The sequence below is a fragment of the Cryptotermes secundus genome, unplaced genomic scaffold, assembly GCF_002891405.2.
Source record: "Cryptotermes secundus unplaced genomic scaffold, Csec_1.0 scaffold276, whole genome shotgun sequence".
Classification (NCBI taxonomy): Eukaryota; Metazoa; Arthropoda; class Insecta; order Blattodea; family Kalotermitidae; genus Cryptotermes; species Cryptotermes secundus.
Genome location: NW_019742963.1, coordinates 416656 through 431121, shown reverse-complemented (window position 1 = coordinate 431121; position 14466 = coordinate 416656). Strand labels below are relative to the sequence as shown.

The 14466-nt window shown below is 40.7% G+C and overlaps 1 protein-coding gene across 5 annotated transcripts in view; it reads right to left on the bottom strand.

The window, feature by feature from the left end:
- Positions 1-3814: 3814 nt before the first annotated feature.
- LOC111873418 (vacuolar protein sorting-associated protein 18 homolog) overlaps positions 3815-14466 on the bottom strand; it is an 82898-nt gene continuing 72246 nt past the window's right edge. For all 5 annotated transcript variants that reach the window (XM_023868123.2, XM_023868124.2, XM_023868121.2 and 2 more), the window contains 5 exons: positions 11839-11990; positions 9848-9945; positions 6076-6244; positions 4485-4624; positions 3815-4185 (listed from right to left, as the gene is read on the bottom strand). In XM_023868123.2, the coding sequence (XP_023723891.1) occupies positions 4122-4185; positions 4485-4624; positions 6076-6244; positions 9848-9945; positions 11839-11990 (623 nt within the window). In that variant the 3' untranslated portion in view covers positions 3815-4121. The remainder of the gene's footprint in view (positions 4186-4484; positions 4625-6075; positions 6245-9847; positions 9946-11838; positions 11991-14466) is intronic.

Here is a 14466-nt window from a genome sequence, read left to right as displayed (position 1 = left end):
GGTTCTACCCTGAAGATGGAGGCGATACATTCCTTCGAACCGTCAGTTAACACCACATATACATGGTGCCACATCCCAGAAGATTGATTTCTTCATAGTCACCACCGTGAAAACCTCAAATCTTACGTAGTTTATGCTATGTTTGTAAACAGTGTTTTTTGGCTGCCTCCCTCCTGCCATCTAAGGAAAAATTCTGGTTTCACCCATGAATGCGCTATATGGTGTATAAAAGTTAAAGTTGTGAGTTTTCCAACAATAATAAAAAGGTTAATATTTTATAAGTTGTGCAAAAGGGATTTTGGTTTGTATCCAGTACTTCAAGATGTCCACAAAACTACCACTTTGCTTACTAATGAATTACTACATGACTACACAAAGCTCTGAATGGAGTATAAAAAACAGAATTTTAAGACTTCCACAGTCTCTTAATTGTTCAGTTCTTGGCGCCTTAAATCATATTTATCAGCTGTAGAGATTATATTTATAAAATCAGTTGATGAATGGGAATGATATTGAAATACTTTCTCAGAATTTGTCATCAGATATTGATGAAACAACAAAAAAGGCTGTCAGCATAGCCAACCTTCCAGGTGCTTAACATTATATCACGAGAATGTAATTTATTGCATTCTTACTGTATTTTCATCATACACATGACTGTACATTTCAAATTTGTTTTAATCCTTTGAAATACAGTGGTTACTACATGTACCACCAGCATTAGCATTAAAAGACTCTGCATTCTGCCCACAAAGCATATTGATATGTTTTATATGATTCTCACAACAGACAGCGATTATTTCCCTAAACAGATTTAACTGGTTGGGCTTTGCCATGGAAATGTAATGTTGGTTGTACAGTTGTTTACAGAGGTGACTACCATCTTCTGGGATGTGATGCAATGCAGTATGGTAGATGTTCACTGTTCTGGATGAACATACTGTGTCAATCTTCTTGGCAGAAGATATTGTCATGTGTAGGATTGTACGCATGACGAAAATAACAGGTTCTAGCACTTCAGTTACAAATTCTCTTAATCACAGTTAATAAAGCGCTAAGCGGCCTCTGTAGTCTAGGGGTAACGTTCCCACCTCATGACTAAAGGTACGCAGGTTCAAACCCGGCGGAGGTCGTGAAAATTTTAAGGGCGGAAAAATTCAGGGACCAAGTCCTCCGGGAGGGACTTTAAGCCATGGGTCCCGTGTCGTAGCTTTACGGCACGTAAAAGAACCTCATGTCCCAAAGGGACCACTGAGCCAAATTCAGGACATTTCCCGCCCAACAGCATTCTCTAACACCTCTGGTAGATGGGGGAAGCATCGAGATACCGCTGAGCCAATAGAGGCCAAACTCGCTGGCTGAGTCAGGACTGATGGCACGCACCAGTACCGGTAGGGAACAGAGACTGGTAGAATATCATAGGGGGACGCACAATGGACCAACAGTGGTCTAAGTGCATGGGGAAACCCACCCTCTCCAATACAATACAATAATAAAACGCTACTGCTGATTTACACACTTCCCAGTTCACCGCTGCATACACACTAGGATTCTCTGTCTTCAGTAGTCATCTCCTGGCAGTGTATTTCCACACAGAAGAAATCACTTCAAATCACTATGAAGTCTTCTTGCCATTTCTTGTTCAATCACCCTAGAACCTCGGAACTCAACTGAAACTCTGTCTCTTACTAAGCCCTCCATCTTATGACTGACTTGTAAATGCCCTGAATGAATTCTGTCACCTCCTTGGTTATTCTGGGAATCTTGTTATATAGCTGCAGCACAGACCACACAGAAAACACGTCAAGTAGTCTCTATCCACTGTTGTGTGACTTCACTGCCTATGTAGTTTCAGGTTTCAGTGGGATAATGTGGATATAATATCATAACTGACTACCTCTGTGTAATTTACAACATACATTAAGATTTTTCAATTTTGGTGGGAAGATTAGGAAATTTAATGCCTCTAGGTTAAAAAAAGGCTCTAAACATAAATATTAATATCCTACCTTACTTTCAGATATATGAGTTGTGATGGCTGCATTGCTGCTATGGAAGGGAGAAGCATGGGTATTAGCAGGTGCCAGAGGGTATACAAGCAATCTTGCATCTGGGTGTACAGGGAATCTGGAGAACAAAGGGAAATTGAAATTTGATTATGAAGGACATTGAGGGTAGCTCCTGGTATATTACAAGCTACTTTCACAAATGAGTTGTTGTAATATATACTATAATTATTGTATAACTTAAGTACATATTCACAAGAACTTTATGATTTTCCTTTTCAGCCACAAGAGTGGGGTGAGACTAGATCCCTTGGTACTGCAGCCTCAGATGGGACTTCGGCATCAGTGCTGTGATACGGCCTCAACTTGAGACATAACATTCAGTTTCATGTCATAAGCATCCTCTCCACCAAATCCAGGCACATGGACTGCATCATCAGGAAAGCAATTAATCCTCAGCTCCCTCCCAACATGAAGATGGAACACGGCTTCTGTGTAAGCTAGTCACAGAAACTTCTCAACTACTCCCTGAAAGAATTTAGGAAGCGTGCTTTGTAGGAGTTCTCGTGACAGGGTTCTCAACCACGCCATTCAGTTCATGCACACTGCCCTTTTCAGGGCACCCATCTGCCCAAACTTCCTTTACTGATCTTTCAGCAGCAGTGTCATCCTTTCACCCCCACCACCCCACTTACAGCTCTGGTTGCCCTCCAGGCCCACCTACACTCTTGCTATGTTTCTCCAGCATCCTCCCATCTTTCCACTTCTGGAAATGAAGCACTGGTTACTCTTCACCTTGTCCCTGCTGGTTCTCTCTGGGCTCCTAACCTGGCTTGTGTCTGACCATGTTTTCCACATGTGGTTTGTTGCTTGTTCCACTTATTCTTCAATATGAAAGTGGAAGAAGTTGGGCAAAGGGGTCTGGTCACTCACCTCCACCTAGTGCCAAGATTAAGAATTGGTGGAGATATACCTCCACTCCCCATACATTTTCACAGTGTGGAAATTAAACACAGGGAATGTTTTCCTTACAATTAACTGAACAAAGTATTTGTTGAAATGAAAGTTGGAAATGTGTGATGTACAATGAAATGTTATGGCATCCATTTTCAAACCTTTCTTTTGAGTAACCTAATATGCTAGGTTAATTAACTTCATACAAGAAATAGACTGACTGAATAACTAAATCCTTTCGAGAAGCCAGCAGTTGCTCAGCCACTCCAGAAATTCCCAGCACTATGGAACCCAAAGGCTGATTATCATGTTCATAAGATCCTGCCACTGCATGAGCCAGGTCAGTCCCATCAACACTCTCACATCCTATTTGAGATCTACTTTAATATTATCCTCCCATCTACGTCTAGGTCTTCCCAGTTGTTTCTTTTTTTTTTTTACTGTTCCCCCCACTCCAAATTTTGTATGCACTGTTCTTCTCTCTATTTGTGCTACATTCCTCCTGGCCCATCCAATTCATGATTGACTAATTCTCATACTACTTGGCAAAAAGTACAAGGTATGAAGTGCCTCATAATGCAACTTTCTCACACCCTCTATTATTTCATCTCTCTTAGGTTCAAACATTACCCTCAACATTCTGTTCTCAACACCCTCAGTCTATATTCTTCTCTTTACGTGACAGACCAAGTTTCATACCCAATGCATTATATTGTACTGACATGAGGGGATAACTTCCAGTTTCCCCTTAAGCACTCACACCTCTACTGGGTCCAATGTATGCCCCGCTGCAGTCTTACTTGGGTTGAGCCAAAATCCTCTAGTTGCCATACCCATAAAAACTACAAGCAAAATTACAGTTTTGTATATTTTAATCTTTAATAAACTTTTAACTAGTTTTTTTTTCATGTAGTTTTTACATTTTTGGTTCAACAAACAGAATTGTATGATTTCTGAACACTGAAATGAAGACAAATTATTTTAAAGGAATGTAAAGCAAATGTGAATGGTCTGGTGTTGAGCCCCTTCTTCAACAAGTGTACAAAATACAGTAACTGTAAGCAGGCTGCAAACTGATAGTATGGACACAAGAATGAAGGTACCAGGTTCACATGCTGATGGCAGTAAACAGATGAATGACACTGTGCTGCTTGCCATGTCTTATTCCCACTCTTTCATCACCTGCTCATAGTCTTCATCTTCTATGAACGGTCGATCAATTGCTCTGAAACAACAGATAGAGCAGTAAGAAGAAAAGTTTTGGGAACAATTCATGTCAGATTTGGGGCTCTTACAGTGGTAACCATGAAGTGTATTATCTCCAGGAATGTTATGAGGCCATGCAGTCTGGAAGAAGTTCACCAATGGCTCTGAGACATGTACTGCCTCCATCTTTAGGGATGAACGGTAAGCCAAGCAAGCTATGAGCATGATGCAGGCAGCAAGATATGCCACAAAGATTTGCAGGTCACTACTGCCATCTTATCAAGTGATTTGTGATACTTCAGCTAAATCAGTGCATACCTGATCATCATTTCGCCACAGTATAGACATTCAGAGGCAATGATGCTGTCAATGTCCGATTTGACTTGGTCTCGCGCTGATAGTGTTGCTGATCCCATAGATACATTGTCATCTCGTGCTGAAAATGTGGCTAGCTGTCTCTGCAGACAAACATGAGATAGTGTTGTGTAATGGCCTTCCAACATCGAGCTTGTACCAAGCACACTGGTCTAACGACAGCGTTCTACACTTGTATTCAACTGGGACATGTAGCCTGACTAAGGTTTTCATTATTTTCCTCAGCTCCTCCAGGCAACTGTAAGAACAGTATCTTGCTAAGGCAACAACTACTTCATTCCAAATCCTTTCAAATTCGTCATTCGCCAGTCACCCTAATTATTATTATTATTATTATTATTATTATTATTATTATTAGAGGGGGTGGGTTTCCCCATGCACTTAGACCAGTTATTGGTCCATTGTGCGTCCCCTTTTAATTTCTATTGTTGCCATACCCTATCGGTACTGGTGCATGATATCAGCCCCGTTCAGCCAACGAGGTCGGCCCTCGGTACCTGATATTTCCCCCATCTACCAGAGGCATTGGAAACTACTTGGGCGGGAAACTTGTTGCCTAATTTTGCTCAGAGGTCTCCTAGAGACATGAGGATCTTTTACATGCCGTAAATCTACGACACGGGACCCACGGCTTAAAGTCCCTCCCGGAGGACTTGTTCCCTGAATTTTTCCGCCCTTAAAAATTTCACGACCTCCGCCGGGTTTGAACCCGCGTACCTTGAGTCATGAGGTGGGAACGTTACCCCTAGACTACGGAGGCCAGTCACCCTAACACTACACAGTCTACATGCTGAGTGTCACAAAATAAACTAAAAACAAAGGATCACTGATCTCTTCTATGTTGCTTTAACAAAAAGACTATGAAAAACACTGCCTTCTGGGATGTGGCACTGTTTAGGCTGCTGGAAGTTTCCCATTGTTTTGGAGCAACTGCTGCTGTTCAATTGCTGGACTTGCTCATCAAGCCAGAAGATGGGCACTTTATGTTCCACTGAACCACTGGTACACTTCTACCAGACTACACAGTATGTCACATCCCAGATGACAATATTTTGTAGAATCACTTAATGAATAGTGAACTTGAAATGATATGAAGGAAGTGGTCATTACCTAACCTGAGGTACAATTCATTCAATACAGTGACCAGACTGTGGGTTGGATGACCAGGGAATCAGGTGCGACTCTCAGAAGCATTCAGACCAGCTCTGGGTCTCATCCAGCCTTTATCCAGAAGTAAAGCAGCCAGGATGTGATGATGATTTCTACCTCCATCTACTGCCAAGGTTAAGAATGGATGGCACTATACCTCCATTCCCCCATACATATTCACAGCACAGGGACAATGTTACCTTTAGCTGTTACTCCAGACTGTCGTCTGGAGGGACGGAAAAATATCACAGAACTCTTCAGTCAGGATAGTCCCAGGATGTCCCAGCTGTGGCCAAATCAAAAGCATTATTGCTTGGGCCAATTTGCTTGGCCTGCCCTACAAGCATGAAGCTATGGCTATCATCAGCGGAATGTCACCACATACCTGGAGGTCATGCAGTTTGTTCCTCTTGCGTGGTGGTAACATTGGATTGAGTTCAGTTAGCAAGCAGTCAGAGTGGAAGCGGTGACCACAGGGGAACAGATAGAATGGCCGCATTAGCAACTGTAGTTCGCATATTGAACACCCATCTCGTGCCTCTACGAATGCATACCTAGACACACAAACACATATAGGGCTTTAATAAAATGCTACAAATTACCATCATTTCTTTAGCCTAAAAGTGTTGTTTCCTGTGTTACACAATCTACTGTTACTACTGCTGGATTTCTGGACACTGTCTACAGACTGTTTGGCACTGATCACCATGATCGAAGCCTTAGGAATGGCATTAGGCTAAGGTGCATGAACCTTCTTTTGCCATCTGTGAGTGGACATGAAAGTGACAAACACTAGGCAAATGATACAGCAGATACATGGACAAACTTTCATGCTTCTGCACAGTTCATTTCCTGCCATAGCAGTAAATACATTCCATGAATACAGAGACGGCTTTTATAGATGAAGTTTGATTATCTGTACTTCTGTGTCAGAGAAACACAAAGAAAGTGGTAGCTCTGTCCTTTAATTTGTGTATGATTATAGAAAGGAAAATTTCACATACTTCACACACACAGCTAAGGAGATACCTGGAAAATGTTTCAAGTTCTACCATATCCCCATCAATTTGCGTTATCACTACTTCGCTGTCAATAGAATCCTCCACATTAAAGCGAACTGTCCAATTGGTCTACAATATTTTAATTTGTGGTATTCTGGCTATCAACACAACAACAGAAAATAAACCAAGCTAACTGTTTCCATAGGTTTGTTTGTTCTATTTTTAGGATCATCTTCGGGCAGTTTCATTAAATATGTCTCATGTTATTGAAATATTTTAATATGGATCCATATTAGTGTTAATATAATCATAACGCATGTAATTATATGAAATAAACAATTTTATTTACACATAATTATTACTAAAATCATAAAAATTTTAAATTAAAAAAATATAAAATACATGTTTGACCTAATCCTTCCAGCCGCACTAGGCCCTGGGGTTTACTCAGCCTCTAACAGAAATGAGTACCAGGAATTAATTAAATAATTTTCCTGGGGAGTAAAGCACAGCCGGTGCGTAAGGCTGACAACCTTACCGCCATCTTTTAGCCGATTGTCTAGATAATGTGGGACACTCAACATCTCACAACCCTATGGGCCTTCACAGCCTGGTACAAGGATAGCTTTACTTTTTAACTTTTACTCAATACCTGTAATTATTACTAAAATCATAAAAAAAATACTGTAAAATTTAACAAAAATTTTAAGACTGTTATGATTTTAGTAATAATTACATATATTATGATTATAATGATCAACACTAATACGGACCCATATTAGGTTATTTCTGTAAAGTGAGACGTGAAACCGTCTGAAGATGGCCATAAATATGGAACAAAATATGTAGCAGTTAATAAACAAAACCAATGTAAACAATTGGACTGGTTTATTTTTTATACTTGTGTTCATGGCCAGAATACCACAAATCATGACACATAACAGGCTGAAAACATCAAAAATACAGATTTTAGAACTGGAAGTGGACATATGCATGGCACTGTTATCATGTAGGCTCAGAGAAAAAGTGATATGTATTCAACTGCAGGACATCTTGAGAATACTGCAGCAAAGGCAGGAACATGCCGAAGGCTTTCATGTTCACTTGGCCACATGCAATGTTCTCTGTGTGCTGCTTGCTATCTTCACATCCACATACCAACCTGTGAGCTAAGGCTCTTGTTCTTCTCACAACAACCATGTTACCTTGACAACAGTAACTGATAATGAAATGCAACCATGCCATTACCGTCTTCAGTTCCTTTGTCTTCCACTTTACAGCCTACTTAAAACAATATACAGTAAACCCTTGCTAATCAGGCTACAGTTAATCTAGATTGAAATATGATAAGTGAACAATTCTGTTCACAGTTGAGTACATACTTAAAAAAGCATTTGGCATTTAGAGCAAGAGGACGTTCAGACTGTGTTGAGGGCAGCTGGAGAGACTGAAAACACACAAGAACACATCCAAGACTGGCTTGAGCTGGATGAAGGAGACTCTGAATTTCAGCTTCTTGTCTTTTCATAGTTTCTAAATAAAGGCTCTACAGTAATGTGTTTTTATTTATTTTCATCAGCACCATATATACATATTATTAAATTTTACATTTATTTGTATTCTAATTTTTTTTGTCTATTAAGGATATAGTTTGCTCATTAATCTCAATTATTGATGAATCCAGATGACCCCCCCCCCCCTCAATTAATCTGGATTAGCAAGGTTTATTGTACATTAAACTAATTACAAGAACTAAATACTAATCCCTTGTGGGGTAATGATTTACTTGGGGGGGGGGTTACCAAGTTCTCAACATTATCCATGAAGATGCATGACAAATGCCATCAAACATAAGACGTGCCCCACCTTCGGAAATATTAACACGTGAAAAAAATGTCCCTTAGAGTTGAGGTGATACAAAGTATATTTTTTCTAGTTTCTTCTTTAGTTCCATAATTGATTGTGGTGTTGAAACGGTAAAGTTATCCATGCAACAGGCGGTGGAGGCCCACAGGCTCACACATTTTCTAGATGGCACTGAAGTTGTCAGCCTTATGCACTGGCCGCCCTTTACCCCCAGGAAGATTTCTGGTACTCATTTCTGTTAGTGGCTGAGTCAGCCCTAGGGCCATAGTGCAGCTGGAAGGATTAGGTCAACTGAAAAATTCGGTTCCATTATTAACATGTAGAGTGGCCATATTGAGATTAAGCAGTTGAGTACCCATCAGCTTTATACAGTACATCTTAACAGACAACCCCCTCCCACTTCTGCCTTGTGCTGGACTCTTGGCCAAGCAGCAGCAGATGTGGGAGTTACTATCGCACAAACAATGACTCTTTATCAGATAGCGCAATGGTAACACAGCACTACAATGAGACCTTTATCATTGGTTTAATCTTATCAGGTATGCTATTGATATGAATGACGTTAAGCAAGTGGCTGGAAAGTATATGGAAATTCTACTGTCCTGCTATTAATTCAGGGCAACTTCGGTCATAGCGAAAGTCTTGTGCATCTAATTCAGAAACTTACATTCCTTACAAAAACACTGTTAAGCTTTAAGAGGATCACGTCCTAGGAAATAAGAACACATTACCTGGTAGAAGATAACTGCTTCCATCTTCAAGTCTGAAGAATAAGCAAAGCATGCAACAACACAGAAGTGGAGCTTGTTGCTTGCAGCTTTGCTTATACTTATACTGTGAAGATGGAGGCAGTATGTACCCCACAAACACTGCCGAACTTCTACCAGGCTACAGGGCGTTATACCCCAGAAGATAGTAGAATTTCTCTGCAGGTTCTTTTATGACGCTGTCAGTACCCACACCATATGTCAACAGGATGACTGATGAATTAGAAAGGTGGTTGTGGCCTAATTGAGGTATTACCATGGAATCTGCCTAGAAGGACCAAGGAAAATCATGGTAACTCCCAATCAGGACATGTGGTGCCCCAGGTGAGATTCAAACTCAGCACCTCTTGAATACAAGTCTACAGTGTGGCATAGCTAGGATTCCAACCATGCATCTCCAGCATATGAGCCTACCCACTTAGTGGCAGCATTCCTCTTACTGAGGAAGCTCTAGAACTCTTCATACTGAGGTAGCTGTTCGGCCTTTCAATGTGCCCACAAGTCATGCTTGTGCATACTTCACCTGTTCCTGAATGCCTGTATCTCTTCCCTGATGACTTGTGCTGACTTGGTTGCCTCCTCCATCTCTTCCTTGAGATCCTGAATATGCTGATTGTACTCCTGCAAGTAGGTCAACCAAAATAATGTGACAAGTCAACGCGCTGCCAGGCAACAGCTCGATAGACACCCTGTGATACATTTCAACAATAGGACTAATGTTTATAGCTTGTTGCCAGGCAACAGTCAGCGAGCCAAATGGACTGCTACACAGCTATCATGTGACTGGTTTTCTGTGTGGTTCATGCTGCAGGTATATAACAAGATTTCCAGCAGCATATACGAAAGACAGACCCGTCCTCTCATCAGAGAAGGCGCCCGACAGAAACAAGCCCATAACTGTCAAATATAATAATTAATATCTGGGGCTCGACACCAAGACTTACTGACTGACTGACCATTAGTCGCAATGTAACTCTGACTCTGACTCAGACTAACCAAGGCAGTGAGTGACAGAGTTCTGAGTTCTGACTTCTGAATCATTGGTAGGAGACAGCGACAGGAAGTTCACAGAAGAACTGTGAAGACTTAAAGTGTAATCATAAGACTTTATGCATGTGTAATATTTGGAGCAAATTCAAGCACTAGTTCCTGTGTTTTAATTATGTTACCAGGAGAGGTCCAGTGTGCGTAAATCAGTGATAGCACTGTATTAATTTAAACAAAGAGAGACTGTAACCGAAGTGCAAATAAATCCAATCATCCGAATTATAACCCGTCAGTTTGTCACGCATACCACCCTACACGTGTCAATAATCATATTTTGATGTCCATAATATCACAACATTCTAACAAAATGTCACAGTGCTGTGTGACACTCTTGCATCATTTTCAGTAAGTCCTCTGAAGAGTACTACTTTCTGGGATATGACACCTTGCAGTCTGGTAGAAGTATACCGACATCTCAAAGGAGCATATTTGCCTCTATCTTCTAGGCTAAAGAGTAAGCAAAACAAGCAACTGGCAAGATGCCCGCAGGAAGATATGGACACTACATTCCTCTGAAATGCTGATGGGCTTCTATCAGACAACATGACATCATATCCCAGAAAATAATACTTTTCATACTCACTGCTGTAAGAACCTCAAATCCAAAACAGGAAGTCCCATGTCCAAATATGTGACTCAGAACTCTTTTACAGTTCTGATACTGGTGGTGATTGAGTGGGGGGGATGCATGTACCCTCCAGGTAAGACGAGAGAAGGTCTGAGGTTCCTCCTCCTGTGGGGGACTTGTATTCAGTCACTTCCTACTTACGTTCATCACTGCGTCAAGTTCACTTTAACTAGTTTAATTATATTATTGATTAAACGTTCATGAATTAAAGTTAAATTTTATTATAGATTGCACTTTTTCACTTTTGGAGGTCTTGTTGTTCTACTCCAAAAGTGAAAAAGTGCAGTCTATAATAAAATTGAACTTTAATTCATGAACGTTTAATCAATAATATAATTAAACTAGTTAAAGTGAACTTGATGCAGTGATGAACGTAAGTAGGAAGTGACTGAATACAAGTGAAAGTAAAAGCATAACAAGTGACCTGAATTGAAATTCGATTCACAAACTTTAAATTCTTTTTTAAACAATTTTAAATTTAAATTTTAACTTTTGACTTTTAGAACAATTTTAACTTGTTTTATGAGAGGAACTTGATACATTATTGAGCGTGAGCCTGAATAAGATACAGGATCGAATAAGTGAGAAGACGAATGTGATTGCGTGTAATTATACAACTGTGTTCGTACACCTGAGGATGACCTCTTGAGGTCGAAACATGTAGTGTAATAATAATAAAAATATGTTGTGTGGTCGGTAAAACTGACTCTAATATTGATTAAATACACAACAGGATGCAAGAAACGATTAAAGTTCCTCTGAAATGTTTGTAATGATGTACCAGAGAGCACAGCACACCACATGGGAGAGGCCAGTAATTTTCAGAGGTTAGATGTTACCTGAAGAGAAGTGCATATGGCATCCTTGAAGTGGTCAATGGTGACAAAGTCTGAGAAGAAGGGTAGGATGTCTTCAATCTTGATGAGGTCACACTGCTGCAAGAACTGCATCGCCTGCTGGATGTCATCCTTCTCCCTCACCACATGTTTGGCTGCACAGACACAGTATGACACTGCAGGTGATCAGTGACATTGTGATCTTGGTTGTGACATCGTTTTGTCTTGTGGGTGGACATAAACATTTCAGAGGAACAAGATGCTTCCATCTTCAGGGTTGAAGTATGTAGAAGGTAGAACTGTTTTGATTATATAGGCAGGGTTCCAGGAAGGTGATCGCTTGGGTCAATGGCATGGGGATAAAGGCCAATGGGAACAGTAAGTAGAAAACAACCCTCTTCAGGGGAAACCCATATTTTTCATAGCATGAGTAAGCAGAATTGCAGGGAAAGATGGCCTCTTTCAGGGCCAAAATAGCTCTGTGTCCCAATTCCACTTCTCCTGTGATAAAAGACAATATTGAACTCCAAGAAAGGGCCATTTTCCTACTGGCTCAGACTGGGCTGCCCTTCCTTGCCATATTTCCGGGCATCTGAGCAACCATCCACCCCACAGTCTGGTTACATAACCAAGCAAATTCTTCACCCAACACACTTCAACATTGAGCATGGAGGCAGCATGTTCCTCTGACATGTAGGTATCTGCTTACAGGGCTATGAGGTGTCACAACCTAGAAGATCATAATCCAGAAAACGTCAAAATACATATACCGGTATATAACGCAAACAAGGATCTAATGCACGGTAAACTCTACACGTTCTCAAATCCGCTACACATCTCGTGTGTGCCTACATTTGGCCCACACTGGGATCACAAGTACACGCAGAAAACAGCAGAACAGAGGACTGTGACCAGGCTTCTTCAGCCCAAACCCTTTGTTCTGGTGGCCAACACCAACCAACTAGAACCGCCCTCTTCAGAGTGTTTGGAATGATTATGGTGCCGCGGCCACCACCAGTACTACTCGTATATATTATAATTAAATTCCGTTAAGTTTTTTCAACTGTGAATGGCCTATAACAGGAGAGCACTGAAATAATAATAATAATAATAATAAATACTTTTTCAATTCACATGTTTACTCAGTAGCCCAAAGGCAATGATGGAAACATGCACACACAAACCATAAAACGAAGTAACTTGTGTCATTTACAAATTAATAACAATTCAGTACGTATTATCATGTATCCTGTTAATGTGACAAGTAATTAATGGGTTCTCTGCATTGATGAATCAATTTATTGGACAATCACCAGGAGGATCTACAAATATTTATAACACTTCAAAATCTTACTGGAACAATAACATACAAAGTCTTCAACATTTCCAATCTTAGATGCTCCTTGTACGAATTCAGTGAGCAGGTCTGTACCCAGTCTCCTCTCGGACTGGACTTCTGCTACTTGGTAGGACCCTCCAGTGTATCATCTTGTCTTCTGTATTCTTCTTCTGGTTAGTTCTGTCGATCTAAGCTGGCTTCACGCCGACCAGATATGAAACACTCCATGCAATGGTACAATTCTTCGTTTTTGCGGTTGTCATCGAAAAGTCTTTCGTTACTGTGTTAATAATCTTTACCTAGCCGTTGCAATGGAAACGTTTCTGAACATGTGACCTAGAATTGATGTATCTGGCTTAACCTCGGAGACGTGTTTCAACAAGCCGCTACCTAGCAATGGACTCACATGTCATAATACAATAGTGACCGCCCTTATGCGGAGTGGGAAAAATATATATACGTACATTCATACTGAGTTCAATTAATATGTTAATAATACACTATGATTAATAAATAGCAATAATAATAATAATATTGTGGAATGTAGGCTCGTTGCTAAGCGGTGACTCTGTAATCAGCAACCGTTTCTGAGCAACGGCTCGGTAAACACGATTCCGTTGTTAGGCACCAGATTCTTAATAATGCAACTTTTATACTACACCAATCGAAACGGGGTGTTTCTACGTGGGCCGTGCCGAAATGTTACAAGGGACAAAGTCAGCTGAGAGTTCAGTTGAGTTCAGCATGGGAGGCTATGAAGACGGAATCTGAGCGCGTGAAGCTGAAGAATCTCCACTGTTACAAGCCGTTGCCAGGGAACGGCTGTTGAAGACACAGCAGGCTGGGAAGGTTTACCGGGTGCTGTGGTGATTTGTGAATTGTGGAGATTTGCGGTGGAGCTGTAATTGCTTGCATTTACGAGTTGTGTGTATAAGTGGTCAATAAATCCATTCAAAATCGAAATCCCGTCTATAGTCACACATACTACGTGACAATACTAATACTAATAGTCATAGTACTACTACTACTACTACTACTAATAATAATAATAATGGTTCAGTATAGTGAATAGGCTGCGGGTCGACGACCGAAGAATAATAATTTGATTTCGGACGGGTGAAAGGATTTTTCCTTCTCGACAGCATTCAGACCAGCTCTTGGGGCCCACCCAGTTTCCTATATCAGGCATGTCCAACGCGTCGATCGCGGGACGATATTTGGTCGATCTCATACGAAAGGAAGGAAATTATACGTGAAAAGCATGTAAATTCACTTGTAATATAATATGATTA